This window comes from Lathamus discolor, chromosome 10 (assembly GCF_037157495.1).
Source record: "Lathamus discolor isolate bLatDis1 chromosome 10, bLatDis1.hap1, whole genome shotgun sequence".
Taxonomy (NCBI): Eukaryota; Metazoa; Chordata; class Aves; order Psittaciformes; family Psittacidae; genus Lathamus; species Lathamus discolor.
The window spans coordinates 18,418,247-18,437,828 of NC_088893.1; the positions used below are offsets into that span (position 1 = coordinate 18,418,247).

Below are 19,582 nucleotides of genomic sequence, written 5' to 3' on the forward strand. Positions count from 1 at the left end.
GAAAGAGAACTCTGCCAGGAACCTTCAGTGGACGCTGATCCTGTTCTCACCAGCAGCTCTGCTCGTGGGGGGAGTTCTCCTGCAGCACACGACAACTTTCAAAAGGCAATTTAAAGGGATGCTTTTCATCCTCTGGTTATTAATATCTAGCAGGGCATTTGGAGCAGACACCCAACCTTCTTAGGAACTTAAGCTAATAAGATTTTATAGATGCTAGAGCTTGCCCATAGGAGAGCAGTGACAGAAAGGCAGAGGATGGGGTGAACGGTCACAGCAACAAACCCCTTTATTATAACAAACAAGAGCATCAACAGATTTAAAGCCCTGTTTTCAGCTGGCACTGCTGGGACCACTCTGTGCAGCAAAGTAAGAATGTGCAGTATTTCCTCACTGGCTCCTGGAGCCAAAACCCCTCAAGATTTGGCAACAGCCTCCGCAAACCCACAAAAATTCATACATACATAACAGAGCGGGCACAGGGCTCAGCCCAGGAGTCAACCTGCAGTGGTTGTCTGGCCTGGTGGCCCAGTCTGCACCCCACTTTGTGCCATTCATGGGCTACCTTTGTGTAAGGGGCTGTAAAAAGCACATTTCTAGCAAAAGAAGTTGATGGAGGTAACACAACATCGATCCTTCCTGTGCACATCCATGCTCGAGCAAGCAGCCCAGTGCAACCACGCGGTTCATTACCACCACTGCTGATGGGTGTGATGGATGGCTGGGCTGGCACTACCCTCTAATATACCCTAGACCTTCAGTAAAGCTTGTCCCAAACACATACACAGGTGATAAACACTTGGTTCAGCTTTGAAGCTCTCATTTGGCTTCTTGCTGCTGTTTTGGGAGAACAAAGCAGCTGCATTTGGCCCTAGAAGGATCCACCAAGCTCTGTAATAGGAGCACCCATGCCCAAAAAGCATCCCCTGACTGCACAGACATCGTTGGCTGATGTTCAGCCCTACAAAGGTCCCTTTGTGCTACCCAAGTAGCACTGGGGATGCTCAGGAAGGGGTTAACGCTGTTTGCAGCAGTGTCCTGCCCTCTGGGTACCAGCAGCCAGTGAGTGTGGCTCGGGGTGACGTAATGCCTGGGTGGCTGCTTGCAGGCTGCACACCCCATCCCTCCTGCACTGGAGATGTGTCAGGGACCCAGGGATGCATCAGGGACCTCGGGATACGCAGAGGACCCTGGGATGCATCAGGGATCCCAGTGCCTTCTGCCAGGCAGGGACCAGCACAGGACAGCGCATCTCAACACCACCGACCATCCCTTTAGATGTTGTTTTTCCCAGCTAAACCCTGGACACTCAGCACTATCCAGTGAACATCAGAAATGATCATTACCAGCTTTTAAACTGCTCCCAGTGATGGGGATGCGCAGCTCCACAGGGCACATCCTACAGTTGCCAGCACTGTGCCTGCTTCTTGGCTGGGAAACTCCTTTTGGCTCCGGGATCAGGATTCAGGGTCTCACTGTTTGGGATTGGAAATCTCCCTGTAACGACCCCATTCCTGTGCAGGGTGGTCAGGTCGGGGGGGTGGGTGGACCCTGATGTGCAGCCTAAGATTTATACAGGCAGGCTCTGGAAGTTTTACTGGAAGGAAGCTCAAGCTCCAAATTGCAATTAACAGGTGCAATAGGAGAAATGCTGTTTTCTGCTCTCCATCTAAAACCTCCTCCAGTAACAGCCTGTAACCAGAGTGGGTCCTTCCAGGCCTCTGGAATAATGTAATCCTCTAAGGAGAAAGTGATTCACTCTTCTTTGATGTGATAAAAAGAGGAAAACAAGTGAACAGGAGGCACTAAACAGCCATCTTGTGAAACCCAGCCAGCTTGTCCGATTTCCCTTCTGAGCTGTTTATCACCATATAAAAAGCCTGATCCTGGGCAGACTAGATCAGGACCAGAGTGTCGATGTCCCTGTCTTTCTCACGTTTACATTCCAGCCCAAATCTCACTGAGATTTAGCTCAACAATTTAAATCCCAGCTCTGATTCAGTGCCCAGAAAACCACTGTGATGTAGATCAGAGAAGGGACTTGGCAAGGAAGCATCCAGGTGCAGCACTGGGAAGCTGCAGAGCAGCATCCACCTTCCTGAGGTGGAGGAGAGGACGGGCACTGTTTCATAGCAGGCTTCATGTGCACAGCGGCTGGGCAGCAGCAAACCAGGGCTGCGTGAGCAGGCAGCAATGGCCAGGCAGTGGTTCGCTGGTGGGCTGCTTGGAACAACAGAACACAGATGTGTTTCTGGTTGATAGAAGAAAGCAGCGTCTGGGCTGAGAGCAAAATACACACAAATTCTGATGTGGTGCCACGATCTTCTCCCTATTCCTTTACCCCTTTTCTTTCTGTGCCCTAACAGTGGCATTGGCCCTGCTGGTGGTAAGGGGTTGGAACCGGATGATCTTTAAGGTCCTTTCCAACTCAAACCACTCTAGGATTCTATGATCAAAAGCAGCAGGAGTGGACTCTGACCCGCTGCTGGGAGGAGGCACAGCCTCGTGCTGCTGTTCTGGCTCCAAAGCCCAGCAAAACACAGTGGCCACTGACCCCAGAGGATGCTCAGGCAACATCTGCTCCCCATGGGCAAGCAGGACAGAGCCAGCGCTGGCACCCATGGGTGCTGCTCTCCTCCTTCTCCCATAGCACCACTACCCAGGGGCCCCTCAGGCACCTATGCCACCCGTTAACCTTCTCCAGTCCCAGCCAGCCGGCTGCTAGCATTCTGCTCATTTCCATTTAAGCAATATGTATCTTGGAATGGCTGCTAGGGAAGCCAGGGACACTTGAGTATATGTTTTCTGGATATAAAAAGACAAAAAACGTTGCTTCTTTATGTAACCTAAGCCAAGCTACTAACGTTAAAGCATCTGGAATTAATTATCTCAGCCAGATAATGTTTCCACAATTATTCCAGGAACACAAACAGCTCTGCTTGTGCTTGCATCCCACTCTGGGGACCAGAGACAGAGGCTGCGGGTGATGGCAGCACCTGCCATGGGCTGAGCAGGGGCTGCGGCCATGAGCCACAGCACATCAGGAGCCAGCCAAATCCCCCCCGCATCATGCTGCTAATGGAGCTGAGCATGCAAAAGCTCAAGATACAGAGCAGGGCAGCAGGATGACTGCTGCTGTGGCCAGTGCACATGTCTCCTTACAGAAATGCAGCCCAAGGAAAGCAAAGCTTTGAGGAATTTGGAAAGGCAGCATCCAGCCATTTCTTTAATGCGTTCTGAATCACTGCACTGAGGCTGAACCCTGAGACACACGAGAACAGCTCCGACGCTGAGTCACTGGGAACAGCACACAGCCCATCCCACACCAGGAGGGACCCGTCTGCCTCGGGCACCATCCACGTACTGCTCTGCAGCTACACTGGTTTTGGGGCGCTTTACACATCCGCAAGTGCACTGAGGACAAAACCACCTTCTCCACCTCACCAAGGTCCTGGGACATCTCCAGCAATGCTTCACCTAAATCCAACAGGATTATCCACAGCACCAAGAACGGAGCAGCTATTCCTGCTGCCCGGCTGTCCTGCTCCTCCCATCACACTGAAGAGCACTTGAAAGTAATAGTTTCTTGTATTGTTCAATGGGGACACAAGGTACGCTAAATCACTAGCAGGTGATTTAATTACTGCTGCTGTTGCAAGCAGCAGTGATCAAATCTGCCAGGGTTTGCCCAGCTAAACACTAAATCCATGGTTGTGGATGGAGAGCGGAGGTGATGGAGCGAGATACGGAGGCTCCCAAGGCTGTACCAAACCAGAGCTCCTTCTGAGAGCTGTAAACCTCATTACAGAGCAGTGAGGAATCAAACCTGCTTGTTCTATACGTTTACTGCTGAAATACACTTGACTTTCTGTGTGCTTGATCCAGTATAAACCACAGGCATCCACTGGGAGGATTAGCAAACATTCAAACTAGAAGTCCAAGTGGCTCAGCACTAGGTAAGAACAGGCTGGATTAACACGTTTCCTGCAGCAAATAAAGGTGAAGACCTGCTGAAAGCCCACACGTGAACTTGTCAAGCAGCCTGTAAGCCAGAAATGATTACAAGTAACAGAGTAAATCACACCTACTCATTCGCAAAGCACTCCCAGGCACCATGCACAGACTAACAGCCCTCTACAGCACCAACCCAACACCACCTTTTGTACTGCCCAGACCCTCTGCGCCACGGAACTGCTGCTGACACAGAGGTGATTCATCCCATCCTCAGTCAGGCATCTAAAAGACCAGCCTTTCAGTCCCTAAAGGGAAATCTGGAGAGGGACATTTGACAATGCCAGGTAATGATAGGACAAGGGGGAAAGGCTTTAAACTGAAAATGGGGACATTGAGATAAGCCCTTAGGCAGAAGCTCTTCCCTGTGAGGGTGCTGAGGCGCTGGCACAGGGTGCCCAGAGAAGCTGTGGCTGCCCCATCCCTGGCAGTGCTCAAGGCCAGGCTGGACACAGGGGCTTGGAGCAAGCTGCTCCAGTGGAAGGGGTCCCTGCCTGTGGCAGGGGTTAGAGCTGGATGGGCTTTAAGGTCCCTTCAACACAAACCATTCTGACGCTATGACAGGCCACCCTGCCAACAGCCCATCCCTCCCCGCTGCTTGCAGGGACAAGGGCTGCCTGAGCAGATCCGAGTGAAACCCTCCCTTTCCCAGCAGCAGAGCTGCAGAGGGAACTCACTGATCAATGGGTTTTTCTGCTGTCCTGGATCAGTGCCACTGGACATCCCGTCCTCACCACGGCGAGCATCACCATGGGGGTACCCAGGAGCACAGGGACTGTACCAGCATCAAGCTTTCCTTCCTCCGTGCTCCCATGTCCCAGGGCTTCCGATCTACCCATTTACCCATAGAGCAGTTGGGATTGTTACTTCTTTTGATCTGAGCAGAGCCTCAGATCTTGAAAGGGAAGAAAGGGAAGCGCACGTGGATTTCTGAAGCATACCTGAACCCAGGTATATTTAAGGGCAGAATGGGGATAACTGACCCAAGAAACAGCCCTTTGTATGAGCACCAGCGTGCCATTTGCAAGCTCCAAACTCACACATTTTTCATGAAGAGCTGGAGGGAAGGAAGGAAAAAAAAAAGGCTAAAAAACAAAAAAAAAGGAAAGATCATGTTAAAAAACCCAGCAGCTCTGTTCCAAAAGATCCACAAACTGCAGCAGAATCCTGCCTGCCCCTTCTGCAGCGAAGCCCAAGGGAAGCTGCTGATGAGTCAACAGCCAGCCTGCGTCGCCGACCGAGCAGAGGAAGTCCAATCCCAACACTCGAGAACAAAGTGTGCTGGTTCATAGAGTACATGCTGAGAACGCAGCCTCGGGAAGCCCTCCCCGGGCTGGAAGCTGCGCTGCCGCAGGGACACAGCCTGGACATCATCCAGGGCTCCCGCTGCACACCAAGGAAGAGGGAGAGGTGAAGGCCAGGCATTGCTGGGACATTCGCATCGGGCCACCCCACTGCTGTCCAGCCTGGCCACAGCTCCTCAGTGCTATCAAGCTCCCCGCTGCAACACATTCTGCTTCCAGCATTATTTTCTCCCTTTGATGGAATCGTTCCCTCCCTGTTCTGGATGCTGCATCCAGCCCCAATGGGATGCTCCACAGTGCTCACTCACTGGGGGCAGAAGGGAAGAAGGGCAGGGATGTGCCCAGCCCTACGCATGCTACTGGTGCACCAGTTACTTCTGCCCACCGCAGTACACTGATCTCCCAACACTGCACCCCACAAGCGGACCCACTCCTCTTGCTCTCATTCAAGTGATATTGGTATTGCACAACCACAACACAAACACCCCTGCCAACAACTCTGCACCCTCTCAAAGAGCTGCTGGACCTCCTGCAGATGTTGGGGAGACTCTGGAGTCCGCTACAGACCAACAGAGCCTGAAGGAGACGAACACTGGGCAGGTCCACATTGCGACCCAGCCTCAGCACCACCACCCAGGCTTCACACACAGGGCACCAAGGAGCTGCTTTACCTGTGTGTGTGGTCATTGAAGGAGGAGGACCAGAGGGGACCAGGACAGGGCAGTGACACAAGCACTGTGCCGACGTGGCAGACGGCGTTTGCGCCGGTGCCACCGCCATCGCCGAGCTGGTACTCGCAGAGGTTGTGCCTTCCTGTTGCCACAGCACTTTCTGTTTTCTGTTAAAACAGGGCCACAGCGACGATGCAAGTATAGATCTGCAACGCCAAGAATATCTGGGAAGCCTGCCAGCAAGAAGCAGCCTTCCTGCTCGTCCTCCCGCTGTGTGCAAATTCACAGGAAACAGAATCTACAGCACATACTAATGTGGCTTAATGTGAGATCCAAGAGCCACCTCTAGATCCTGCCTGCAGCCCCGTCAGCCTGGGGAAGGAGCCGCGTGCCAAAAACGTTAAATCATTAAATAAAGGAGGAATTAAAGCCTGTACAGGTGCATAAAATCCCACGTAGGTGCCACTGCTTTACGGAGTGATGCTCTGCTGTGCGAGTTGAATGCAGCATTATGCATGGCGCTGGCACTGATGCCTGTAGGTATGGATGAGCCTAGGTCAGGCCCCTGCATACCCACTCTGCAAACAATGGTTCACAGCCTCCTAGAAGCATCCATGGCAAACCAGCAAGGTCCACTTTCCTCTTGGCTGTATCATGGTGTGGCTCATTGAAGACAAAGCTCATCTAAAGCTTCTCCTTCCCTTTTATAACAGCAGTGGTACCCACAGCCCTGATGCTCTGAAACCATTGTGACAACACTTCCCATTACTTTGCCCTGCTTAATCCTTACACTCAAGTCGTGCTGAGATGGTCCAACATCACATCCAGCACCCAGCTGTGCCCTGCACCAGGCTGGGACCTCGAACCTGGCTCTACCATTGACCCATGGTGGAAACCCCTGTGCCTCAGTTTACCCAATCGTGAAACAATTCACATGAGGGTTGTAAGGCTCACCTCTGGTTCTGGAAAACCACTGGAGATCTTCCAGCTATGGGCTCGAGCAGGGGTGGGATGCAGTGTCATCACTGGGATGTAGCGTCATCATCGCCACCTGCATCCCAGGGAGGGTGACGTACAGGAGATGCACACGCAGAGGATGCCATCCTGCTGCTCCCTGCCTCTCCAGAGGGAAACTCGCCTGGACTCCTCATTCCCCTGCTCTCATCTGACTGCAAAAGGCTTTTTTTCAGTACACTGGAGCCCTGCGAGCTCTGGGCAATTCTCAGACCTGTTACTACACAAAATAAAACCCTTTTCAGCAGCGATGAGCCAGAAACAATTGTGGAGAGGAAGCAGCTGATCTCCTGCGCTGCCTGATCACCCATGGCCATCAGCAGCATCCGTGCCTCCCGGGACACCGAGCCAAGGGATGCTGCACCTCTTCCCCCACCGCTTTCCTCACAACTGCACTGCGATTTGTGCTAACCTAGAAAGGACCCTCGGGTTTAAGGTGGCTCTTGATGGAGGCATTTCGAGATGACGCTTTCTGGGGAAAGCATTCCTTAAACTGCAGCTCTTCCCTCCTGCCTCACCCCCAGCTTGTGACATTTTACAGCTCCAGCAAAAGAAAATGCTTCAGAAAAATCTCATTTTCAGCTTTAGAGGCACGAAACCCAGAGGCAGGGTGCGGGTACCAAGCGCTCAGGTGGGGATGGAAAGAGCAGCAGCGGCTGCATACAAGGCACCTTTCGGAAGGTGAGATCCATCTCTGGAGTGGAAAAAGACTCTCACACCATCCATGGCAAAAGCTGCTCGCTGCCAATCACCAAGCCCAGGAACCAGTCCCCTGGGGTCGGGATGATGGGCGCAGTGTGATGCTGCAGGCAGTGCTTGCTGGCTTTCCAGCTCCCAGAGGCTCTTGTGGCTTCTCCCTGCCTGCTTCCCTCTAGGAATTTAACATGGAAATGGCTGTCAGGAGTGACAACACGAGGAGTGGATTGTCACGGGCATCCATCCCCTGTTCCCACAAAGGGCAGGATACTCTGTCACATCCTTGTGTTACACCTTTGGGATGGGGGGAAGCAAAATGCTGCCCTGACAGCGAGGAAGGGGCTCCACATTTCCCAGTCTGCGATGTTTTTCAGCAAAGAAAGGAATTGGGGTTGTCCATACCCAACACAGGGAGGATCCACTGGGTTTATCTGACATACTTTGAGCAGGGAAAAAGGGAAGTTTGGAAGCAAAGGGGGGAAGCTGGTGCAGAGGTGTGGGGCAGTGACAGCAGCAGCTCAGGTGGGACCAGCGAGGTACCTGCTCACTGCTGCTGGGATGGAGACAGGGGCAAATCAAAGCAATTAAACCAGGGAGGTAAATGGAGCTGTAAGGCCTTTTCCGACTGATCTCTTCAGGCAGATGAAATATAGTCATCTCCTGTGAAAGGACGCTTGACATTTCTCCAAAGGAGGGCAAGCTGCAAGAGGGAGGGAGCTGTCTGACACTAGAGATACAAAAGAGATCGCAGTCTTCCTCTGTCCTTGGCAGTCCGAATGCTGCTCTGTCCATCCCCAACTCACATAGGCGACCCGAGTGGGAGAACACTGAGGGCAGGGATGCTATGGGAGAGAGAACTGCTCACGCGTCTCTTCTGGTGTGCATGTGGAGCGATGCTGTCCTGCTTGAAACAAATCTGGCATCGCTTATCCCCCTGGGATGTGCATCATGGCACAAAGCAGGTGGAACCATTAACACTGCTGCAAAATGAGATCTTCATTCCACTTACACTGCACCAGTGAAGGTGGAATGTCCCAAACAGGCTTCAGACTAAGGACAAAGCCCTTCAGGCCATGCTCGCTGTCTTGCCAGCCAAGAGAGGGTTTAGGCAGATGGGACATGATGCAGGACAGGCAGAGGGAGCAACAAGAGAGGGACAGCCTCCAAGGAAGTGAAGGCTGTGGGTAAGCAGCATTATCCCACAGCAGCTTGGGATGAGCAGCCTGGGATGACTGGGGAACATCACAACCCAGAGGGGCTGCAGAAACCCACCTGAGTGATGGAGCCACTAATGAGTATCTCTGGGAGGTCACAAAGAACAGGTCACATTTCAGAAGAGCAGGAGATGACACTCAGTATCTGCCTATATGAACGGAACTCAGGGGAAACCACTGGAACACTCAACCTATATGAATGCACACAGAAAGTAACAGGGGATAAGAACCATCTGACATGGGACAGGACCTCTGCGGTGGGTGGATAGGAGAGGAGCAGATGGGACCCATCTTCACTTAGCAAGGCTTCAACACTACCTATCAGGAGCTGCTCCCGGTGGCCGTGGGCTGTGCTGACACCTCTTGCAGGGCCAGGCTTCCTCACACAGACATGGGTGCTCTTGCTCAGTCTGCCGAGTATGACTTCAAGGGAAGTCACAAACTCTTTGGAGAGCAAGGCTTGAACTCCAAAAGGCATTGAGAAAGAGCTGGAAGCATCACGAGAGGCAGCTCATCAAGGATTATGGCACAGTGCTGAACAATCCAACGAGCAAAATAACCCAAAGCAGTAGGAAATTCTTCGGAGCATGACCTGGTGGTGGAAGTGAAACCCAAGCTCAAGGCAAGTGTGCAGCACCAGGCTGGGGCGGGGTGTCTGATGTCCCCTCTGAAGCCCATGGGCATGCCCCTGTGGTGACATGGGTGAGACCAGGGGAAGCCTGGGAAGTGATGACGCAACTCCGGAAAACACAGCCTTAGATGGAAGCTTAAAATAAACGGATCTGCTTAGTTTAGAGGAGAGAGGACAGAGAGGAGACACGATGGCAGCCCAAAACCATGTGAAAGATACTGGGAAAGGGCTGGTGATAGAACAGGACAGAGTGGGATGGGGATGCGGGAGGGATGACCTGCACCAGCATCGCTTTAGGAGCATCCTTGTGTGGGAACATGCAGCACTGTGAAAGCTTCCCCAGGATCCCTAAAACCAAGGGAAAAGCAGAGGAGCACATCCACAGCCTGCCCTGAACCCGGGCTCCGAGCTCTGGGATGCAAAAGGCTCCCGATGGAGCGCCGGGAAGCAGCGCCCGCAGCAGCCGCAGGTCAAGCTGCCTTCCCATGGGCACCACCGGCCCCGGCAGCACCAAGCTATCACTTTTCAGCTGCAAATAGCACCGGCACAAGGCCTCAGCTGGGGAGCAGAGCACTGAGGAGCCCAGACTGCGGTTAGCTATCAAAGACAACTAAAAAAAGATATTCCACACACAGGAGGAATTTTCCCTCTTATTTTTTTGCTGGGCTTTTTTGCCTTTTTTTTTTTTTTTTGTCTGGGTTTTTTTTTCCCCTTCCCAAGGATTAAATCAACTCAACAGCCCCTTTACAACTTCCCTTTTGATGTGTTCAGCCTCATTAAAGTTTCATTTCTCTCTCTGTTTTCCCCGGGGGGAGGAAGGGGAGCGTACACAAAAGTTTACTTCAGCAGCAGGGTCGGCAGCTGCAGGAGCAGCTGCTGTTGCTGTGGGACAAGCAGAGCCTCCACCAGCTTTGCCCAAGCCCCTCGGCAAAGCCCGTCCCCCCGCTCCCACGGGCAGCCCCCGCATCACGATGCTGTCAGCGGTGTGCCTGCACCACGCGCACCCAGGGTCACGCACCACGGAGGGAACAGGGGAGCTGCAAACCTCCTGCGAAGCCTGCAAGCTGTGGAGTCCGACCCTGTGAGGTTTAGGCTCTGAGCCTGCCAGTTCTGGGGTCCCTTCCCAACCTGCCTGCTTCCCTCCTCCACCAGCGGCACCAGCCTTTGCCCCGCGCTTCACCCATCACCCTGGGATATTCCCACACACAGAGCGGATGGGTAGCAGCTCCCCCACGTCTCTTCTTTTTTAGCCCGAGCAGCTGTTTAAGTGTCTATTTTAAACCCGAGTTCCCTATTTTAAAATAGCTAATGAGACACCGAGCTAGGCCGATAGACGTCGCCGCTACGAGGTCTGGGAGATGCTTCTCTATTCGCTGGGCTGCTTTTTCCAAGCCACGAACCTCGCATGCCCATCACTCTTCCACAAACAGCTTACACAGTAAAGAGGGAAGGTTTTCATTCAAGGGCCAGCTCTTGCACCCCTGAAGTGGAACAGCAGCAGAGCCATGTGTTTCTAGACCGAGATGCATCAAGCAGCCAAGCAGAGGTGGTTCTGGGTGGTTTTCTCTTGGCAGGTTTTTATCCTCCCTTTGATTTTATCAGGGCTCTCTAAAACTTCCCCAATAAAGAGCAAACAAGGAGCTGGTCACCCGGCACAGCAACCTGCTGCACACACCAGAGGGACTTTCAGCAAGCAAATGCCTAAGACAAGATGCAGCAGGAGGTCCCCTGCATCTCTGCGCAAGCTCAGAATCCCATGCATCCCCTTTATATGCACTCCGAGATGGTGTCCATCCCACCTGGCAGAGAAGACCAGGCACATGGGACCCCACTCACTTACCTGACCACAGGCTCAGGAATGGCCTCGGCACTCGCTGGCACCTGGACACCCTTCTCCCACTCCTGCCTCCAGGGATCGGCCAGGACGTAGTACTCATCAGGGCTGAGCTGGAAGGAGTCAGGGATCTTCATGGCTGTTATCAGATCCGTACGGAAAACCTGCACCGGAATAAAGAAAAGGTCCAACAGGCAGAGTGAAGGGGTCTGGCAGAAGGTGCAAGCTTGGCTGAGGCACAGACTGAGCATCACTATTGAACTGAAGAAACAAGAGGCTGCTTCCTTTTAGGGGATCAATGTTTTCAACATAGGCACAAGAGTATCTGCTCCAAATGCCAAGGGACGCACAGCAACTGGGCTTCTCCACGTCAGCCTTACTGGGGAAAACGATGCTCCTGATGTGAATGAAGCTGTGGGAAGCACAGAGCCCTGAGCACCATCACGTCACCTCACTGCCCCCAACACCTTCATGTCCCCATCACGTCACCTCACTGCCCCCAACACCTTCATGTCCCCATCACATCACCTCAGTGCCCCCAACACCTTCATGTCCCCATCACATCACCTCACTGCCCCCAACACCTTCATGTCCCCATCACGTCACCTCACTGCCCCCAACACCTTCATGTCCCCATCACGTCACCTCAGTGCCCCCAACACCTTCATGTCCCCATCACGTCACCTCAGTGCCCCCAACACCTTCATGTCCCCATCACGTCACCTCAGTGCCCCCAACACCTTCATGTCCCCATCACGTCACCTCACTGCCCCCAACACCTTCATGTCCCCATCATATCACCTCACTGCCCCCAACACCTTCATGTCCCCATCACATCACCTCACTGCCCCCAACACCTTCATGTCCCCATCACATCACCTCACTGCCCCCAACACCTTCATGTCCCCATCACATCACCTCACTGCCCCCAACACCTTCATGTCCCCATCACATCACCTCACTGCCCCAAGGAGGGACACACAAAAGCTGAAGGTACCCCATCATCAGGGCTCAATTGCTTCAGCAGTCACCAAGGATCACAAGGCAAAATACAGCCATGAGGGGTTATGTTACAGCTTGAAAACATCCACTAAAAGGTGATCTAGGTTCCTGCTTACACATCCACAGCCAAACACTCAGATTTCTCCTGCCCCAACAAACCTCCTGTGGTAACCAGCGCTGGCCCCCTCCTCTATGAAAACCCTCCGAGCACCTCACACAGTGAATGGGCTTGTTCTCCATCTCAATTCTGGCCCTGCACAGGCTTCTCCCAATATACTCCAATAAAAAACTCATTCCAAAAATACCCCTCACAGTAAATAAGATTTTCCTTGCAGAGGATTGCCTGACAGCAACGACTCGAGCAATCCTGCCTCTTGCAGCACAAAAATAAATTGTAAATGAAAATGGATGATTTCTTCCTCTCCACCATCTGCTATTAGCTGAGATAATAACTAACAGTGCCAGCAATCATGCCTGGACACCAGGCTCGCTCTACCTACCCCATCCCTGCTTCTTCTGCATTAACCTTCTGAGGGGCTGGGATGGATCAGGTGTTTTCTTCAGACACTGTTCAATCCTCAGGGTCTATTCCCCCAAATGAGTATTGCTTTGTCAGAGCCACAGTAAATGATAAAATATGGCTTGACACCTTTCATACAAAGATAACTGCCTTTGGAGAGAACTTGGGAAACCAAATCGGCTGAGATACAGGAAACCAGACTTTAACTAAGACCACTGAGACCAGTATTTAGGTCAGTTTATTTAATCCTCAGAGTCTCAGCTGCTAACCCAATTAGAGTTAAATATAATACATAAACAACCTTTTCCATCTTGGGTCCTCTTTTGAATCTTACTGGTACCTCTTGATGCATCTGCTTGGAGATATTTTTGCCTGTGCCTATATAAACCTGATGTGAGTTGGCCAGACACAGCCTCAGAGCATCCTTCAACAAACATAATTAACAGCCTACATATTACAGTCAGAATTAAGTTCAGCTTGAGAAAGATCAGGGTCCTTTAAGTCTCTGTGCTACAAACGCATGGATCCAGACGCCACAGTAACCTTTTAATACACTGCCAGTGTGAGAACTTTAACAGAATGATAAAATATGAAGCCAGACGTTAATTAAACATGAGAAGGGATATGTGAGATATCACAGCCCTTCCGGGGCTGCAGAGCAACACAAGCAAGTAACCCCACTGTGGCTCGGTGCTTAAAATACAGTGTAGAAATGCCCCCTGCTCTTGGCACCCCTGCACTGCCAGGGTCACAACTCGAGCAAACAGCATCTCCATTACCGAGGTTTGGTGCCCATCTCCAGTGAGGACAACACAAACCCACATGAATCTTCTCACATCTGACTGCTCTGTTTTGATGGATGAGATGCTCCCCTGTGACTGGACCACATGTGGCTGAGGGCGGTTTGAAGGACGGTGCCACCTCCCTGCTCCAGCCACCAGCCCCATGTCAGGAGTGATGCACCACTTCTATACTGCTCCATTTGCCAAACTGTTATAGCAAACACTGTTTTGGAGACATTCACCCTTGGGATGTGTGGGCAAAGCCAGGTAGGAATGGCTTCCAAAGGTGCTGGGCACCCAATAGGTTTCAAACCACCCTGGACTGGACCCTGCTGACATCCAAGTGCCCTCCACCTCCTTTACTGCCAACTCCACCACCTCCTGAGGACACCCCCTTCGATGCCGTGGGGTGCAGGAGCATTGCATCACTCCTTCATGGCACACGAACACACAGTTCCTCCAGGGCCCCGCAGGCAGCGCAGGGCATGCAGCAGGCATGCTCATGCTGCTGCTGCAGGCACACGACCTGGCAGCCAGCACAGGAGCAGTGATGGGGGACATAGGACTGCCCTTTCTAGGACTGCCCTCTCCAGCCCTCCAGAGGGTCCAGCCATGTCATAAATACCCCCGGCATCCTCTTTCCCTGCGATGCTGGCACCCACTGCAGCACCTTTCCAGAGCCTTACCCCAAACAAGGATCCCCACTCTCTTTTGCAAAGTCAGCACCAGGCGAGAGCTTGAGAGGTGCTGAGCCCCATCGCTTTGCTGTAACACCAGGCGTGGGCAGTCACAGTGGATTTATGTCAATGCCTGGCCCATCACCTTCCTCCTACTGATGAAGAGTATCACGGAGGAGCCTGAACTGCATCGTGCAACCAGCCTAAGGAGGAGCTGCCAGAGCTGCTGGGGAACCTGGTCCCCCCTAGGGCTGCTGCCCACGGGTAGGAAATAAACCAGATCCTCATGTCAGAAACTAAACGCAGTTTGCCCTGCTTACAGCTATTACTTAGGTAACCTCCTTAGCGCTCTCACCTGTTGGCTGGGGTCATGGCTTTGGCAGTCCAGCACCCTGGAGCATCCCACAGGCAGCTGAGCTGGCCATGCACCCCACACTGCTCACCACCACTCTGAACCAGCAGGACCAGCCTCACCAATGCTCTGCAACATCCTCAGCAGACGCAAAACCCTCCAGCAAACTGCCAAACGTACCTCATAGCCTCTGCACTGGGAAGCACAGCACGGAGATCAGCCCGCGGTCTAATTTCTCCCCCCTGCATGGAGCAGATCCCAGGCTCGTGTTTTCCTGCATTAAGTCTTCCCCAAACTCATCCCTTCTGGCTTTTCAGCTCACATCGGCGCAGAAGCTTAGTCTTAATTTTAAGCCAAATCAGCGCGATTGTATCTCTTTCCCTGCAGATGATAAGCCACATCGAGGGCTGGATTTGCAATCTCACGACTTCATTTATTTAGTTCCTTCTTGGAAAACAGATAAGCTTGCCCATCCAAAGGCAGCGTGCGCGGCCGTGCTTTATCACAGCGACGCCTCTGCCTTTTCATGAAGAGCTGGAAATGCTCAAATTATTAACTATCAAAGCAGAACACTTTAGAAACGAGCGAAACGGCACAGAAATTGTAAAGGAAAGCAGATCAGTTGTCTGGAAATCTCCCAACAGCTAATACGCTCAAATTGTAATCTAAATGTCGTTTTGTTTTGAATTGTCTGGGATTAGGGTTGGGAAAAGACTCAATTATTCTACTCAAACTCCTCTGAATTATTTATGAAAAGCAAATAAAGGATAAATTGGGCACTGATGAACCGAGGACCTGGCGGTGAAGAGGAAGTTGGGTACCAGAAAACAAGCAATTTTCCCTCAATAGAGTGTTTACTGTTTCTCCCCGGCTGCAGGAGCTGACAAATTGTCTCGGCTGCCCCGCTCCCCCCTCCAGCCCTGGCCAGGCTTTGGCCTCCCCTTCCAGACCGACAGCAGATCCAGTTTATTGCCTATCGATCCGTGGCAACAACGAAGGCCAAACCGAGACGTTCCCTTTATTACCTCTGCTTGCTCGGGAACCACAGGCAGGATTCAGTGATGCTTGGAGATGCATCACACCAATGCCCAGGGGCCAACCTCACCCTTTGATAGCATCAGCTTTAGAGATGGGGAAAACGAAGTGCAATTGCAATAGCCCAAGATATGCCTTCATACTGCTCCCCGGACCAAAGAACTACTGGGCAGCACGAGACCTCAGCTCATCCCTCCTGTCCAAGCACCACCAGTGCCACCACAGCCTGGTCCTGCAGATCCAACTGCTCCAGCCCAGCTTCATGTCTAAGCTCTGTGAACCTTCAGGACTTGGTACTCACACCTCACCAGCCAGGCAAGTTTGTATTAGAGATCTCTATCTCCCCATCCTTTCATCCCACCAGCTTGCAGTGCTGGAGTGACTGCTTCCCAGCACAGCCGGTCCTGGAGGTCCAGGAGCGTCAGAAGTCACTGGGACACCAAAGCCATCGCATTCCACATGGATACATCAGTCTTTTCTGTTACTTCTGTAATTCGCTGTTGTGAAGCAAACGCTGTATTGATTTTATCTCAAAATAAAAAAATCCCCCCAAGCTGATTAAATATTACACATCTTCCAATCTTCACATCTTAATGCTTTACTTGGATCCAGCTTGGTGTGGGGAGGATGTTCCTGTGGTTACGGCAAAGACCTGCAAGGTTGGGTTCAGCTCCTGCCTGAGCCACATGCCCCTTGTTCAGCTCCGATCTACTGCTTAACCCATCAGACACAGCCATGCCCTGCATCCTGAGATGGCTATGAGGCACCTCCATGAGCTCTTCATGGACCAACATCAATTTGTCCAATGCCTGGACAACCTCCGAGAGAAACACCTACCCCTGGAAGGAGATGTCATGGCACACGGTGCCTCACTATGAAGGGAAGGGCAATGGGAATGCCACATGGCATCACAAACTGCACTCCCATCCCTCCCTTAGCAGAGGGCTCCCAGACTGCAACACTCTGCAGCAGCATTCCTTCTCCTCCTCCTCCGTGTCCTCCACAGCTGACCAGCCCCTGTCTGTACTTCACTTTTCTGTGCAATCCTCATACTGATTTCCAGGTTCTCTGACTCACTCCCAATCCCTTCGAACAGAGTGGCCCGTCAATCTCACCACCATTCAGCTCTCACTTTATGTGCTCTGTCAAGATCTCAGCTTTTCAAGTGGCTGCACCATTGGTCTGAGCCTGCCAATTACTCCCTTAACTCCAAACACCAACCCGAAACCACCACATTCAGATCCTGCAGCAAAGACTTTCCACTCATACGAAACCAGCTCCTGGGCTGGAGCCAAAGAGCCGTATCTGGTTTGGGCTTTAACTCGAAACGAGAAGGAACACTCATCTAGCACTGGTTTTAATTAGCTTTGGAAGCAGCAGCCAGCCCAGGGACCGCCGTGCAGGATCCACATGGATGAGCGCACCCGGCGAGGCGGCACGACCTCGGCAGCACCCAGCACGGGTGCTCCGAGGTCTGCAAACCAGCCCGGGTGGAAACCAGCTCTGAAGGCAGCAGGAGGCTCAGCCAGGCACAGATGGGCTCCAGCAGGACGGGTCCCCCCGCACAGGGCTTGCTGAGGCGGCAGGAATTGTGTTACACATTTCCCCCTGCACCCGTGGGGCTTTTAGACCTTTCTCTTGGGGTGGAAAGATGAGCTCTGACCCTTCTCCTATTCCCAGCACGGGATGCAATTCTTTTCAACACGCAGTAACACCTATATCCCTGGCAGTTTATAGGATAAAACACTCCTTTCCAAAGCACGCCACACTGCAAAGCACTGGTTTGAAGAGTAAGAGAAATGAAGCCCATCGCTCAGAATCAAGTGCATGGTGGAAAGCACAATGTGCTCAGGAGGAAGAGGGGGAACAGGAGAGGTGTTGACCATAGCCTGCAACCCAAATCTCACATTTGAATCTATTCCCTCCTATAACCCTGTAACACATCTGCGATGCTCACACAGTGCCCTCACATCCACAGTGCCATATGGGATCTCACATGGACCACCTCTCCAGCAGCAGGTCAGCACATAAAGGATGTGGGAACGCTTTCTGACACCAACATAACAGGCTTTCCTTAGTTTTTGGTTCAACACTCTTCTCCCCAAGGCAGCTGTGTCCTGTGTACCCCACAACCATCACCCCCTTCCTCCTTCCACACCAGGACCAGGGGTGTCTCCAGCTGCCTCATCTGCAGGGCTCCCTGCTCGTTTCCAGCCCGTGCTATCAGCCCTTCACTCTCTCAAGCATAAAATTGTTTGCTGTAGCTCATGAGTCACAAGGATTTTCAGAGAAAGAGAAAACAACAGGAACAATGGGAGCCCTGGGAATAGTTTTTGGTTGTACAAACTGTCTTCGTATCAGCTTGAGCCGGTACCTCCGCGGGTGCAGCCCTTGGCTGGCCAGCCCTGCTCCCCTCCAGCCCTATTTCCCTGCCATCATCTCACATTTTTCCAGCCCTTTCCAAGAGGAGAGGAGCAGTGATGCTCAGTAGCAAGGCTCTGAAGCACAGCAATGCCTGGTTTGTGTGTGTAAGCAGTGATACTATCTGCCTGTGGGGGGAAAAAATACTTACTCTCGTGCTCATTTGGGAGCCAGCCTGCTATCTCTTCATCTCGTCTTGTTTCCTCTCACAATGCTGAATGCTAAAGATCCAATGAACAACAGAATTTAAAATAGGAACAAGAAGCATTTTTGTCTGGCCCTTCTCAGCATTCAGAAGACAATGGTATTAATCTGCTATTCCCATGTCAGCCAGGGAAAAGTGACAAAGCCACTGCAGTCAAATCTTTCAACAGAGACAGATTTACTCCTCATCCAGCCCAGCAAAAGCATGTCCAGTCTTGCTTGGCCATCCTCATAAAAGCCCTTCGTCAAGTATGGAAAGCTCAGGGACTAAATTCACATTGCACTGGGCCATGATATACCTATTGCAGGGGGAAAACCAAGATTCGATGCACTAAGAGTTACCTTTTAGAAGGTTTTAGAAGGAAAACAAGGAGGATGTTGGTTAAAAGGGTTAAATCCTTGTAAAGAGATATGAAAAGGCATCTTTCAAAACACGGAAGCAGTATCTAAACAAGGCAAGCAGCAAATAATGTAAATTGTATAAATCTTGTGGTTTCCCCTTCATCTTGAACCCTGCCTGCAGCTGCGGTCCCTTTGCTTCCAGAAGGTCTGGCCCGAAGGAGAAGGGTGATGAGGATGTCCGGTGAGAGGAGCAGCACCCATTGAGGAGAGCTGAGACCACGCAGGGCTCTGCAGCTCGGAACAGGATGGCTGCAGGGCTGCCAGGCAGGTGGTTAGCACAAAAAGCAGGGTTCTTTTCCTCCTCACTATATATTCTATCAGTGCAACTCACTGCAGGGTAGTGGTCTGCATCCCAAGTAGCTGAGGAGCTCAGGACTGACACCCTGGCTAAGGCAGTGATTCAGAGGCTGCATCTGAGGGAGTCCCCAGGCTGCTGATGGCTGGGAGCTGGCAGATAGAACCGCCAGCTATCACTACACACTGGCCTTGTTCCTGTGTTCTCTCCTTAGACACTGACAACTGTTCCCTGTCAGGAACAGGAGAGAGGGCTCGATGACTGCAGTCTAACCAGCGAGGCCCACGCTCACATCCCCAGCAGCCCTATAGCCGGGGGCAGGATTGCACTAATGGGCCGCTAAAAGTAGCAGAAATCCACACTTCAGGCACACCTTACTCCCTGCTGCAGATTCAGCATTCAAAACAAGGGAGGACCTGAGTGAGCATCCTCCTCCCTCCAGCTCCTGGAGCAGGGAGCACAACCAGCATCTCCTCACTGAGCTCCCTGACCAGCAGCACCCAGGGATGGGCACCGACCA

At 52.2% G+C, this 19,582-nt stretch overlaps 1 protein-coding gene across 3 annotated transcripts in view; it reads right to left on the reverse strand.

Moving 5' to 3' along the window:
- JADE2 (jade family PHD finger 2) overlaps positions 1-19,582 on the reverse strand; it is a 77,679-nt gene that overhangs the window by 43,470 nt on the left and 14,627 nt on the right. For all 3 annotated transcript variants that reach the window (XM_065690926.1, XM_065690927.1, XM_065690925.1), the window contains exon 4: positions 11,379-11,536. In XM_065690926.1, coding sequence (XP_065546998.1) covers positions 11,379-11,536 — 158 coding nt within the window. The remainder of the gene's footprint in view (positions 1-11,378; positions 11,537-19,582) is intronic.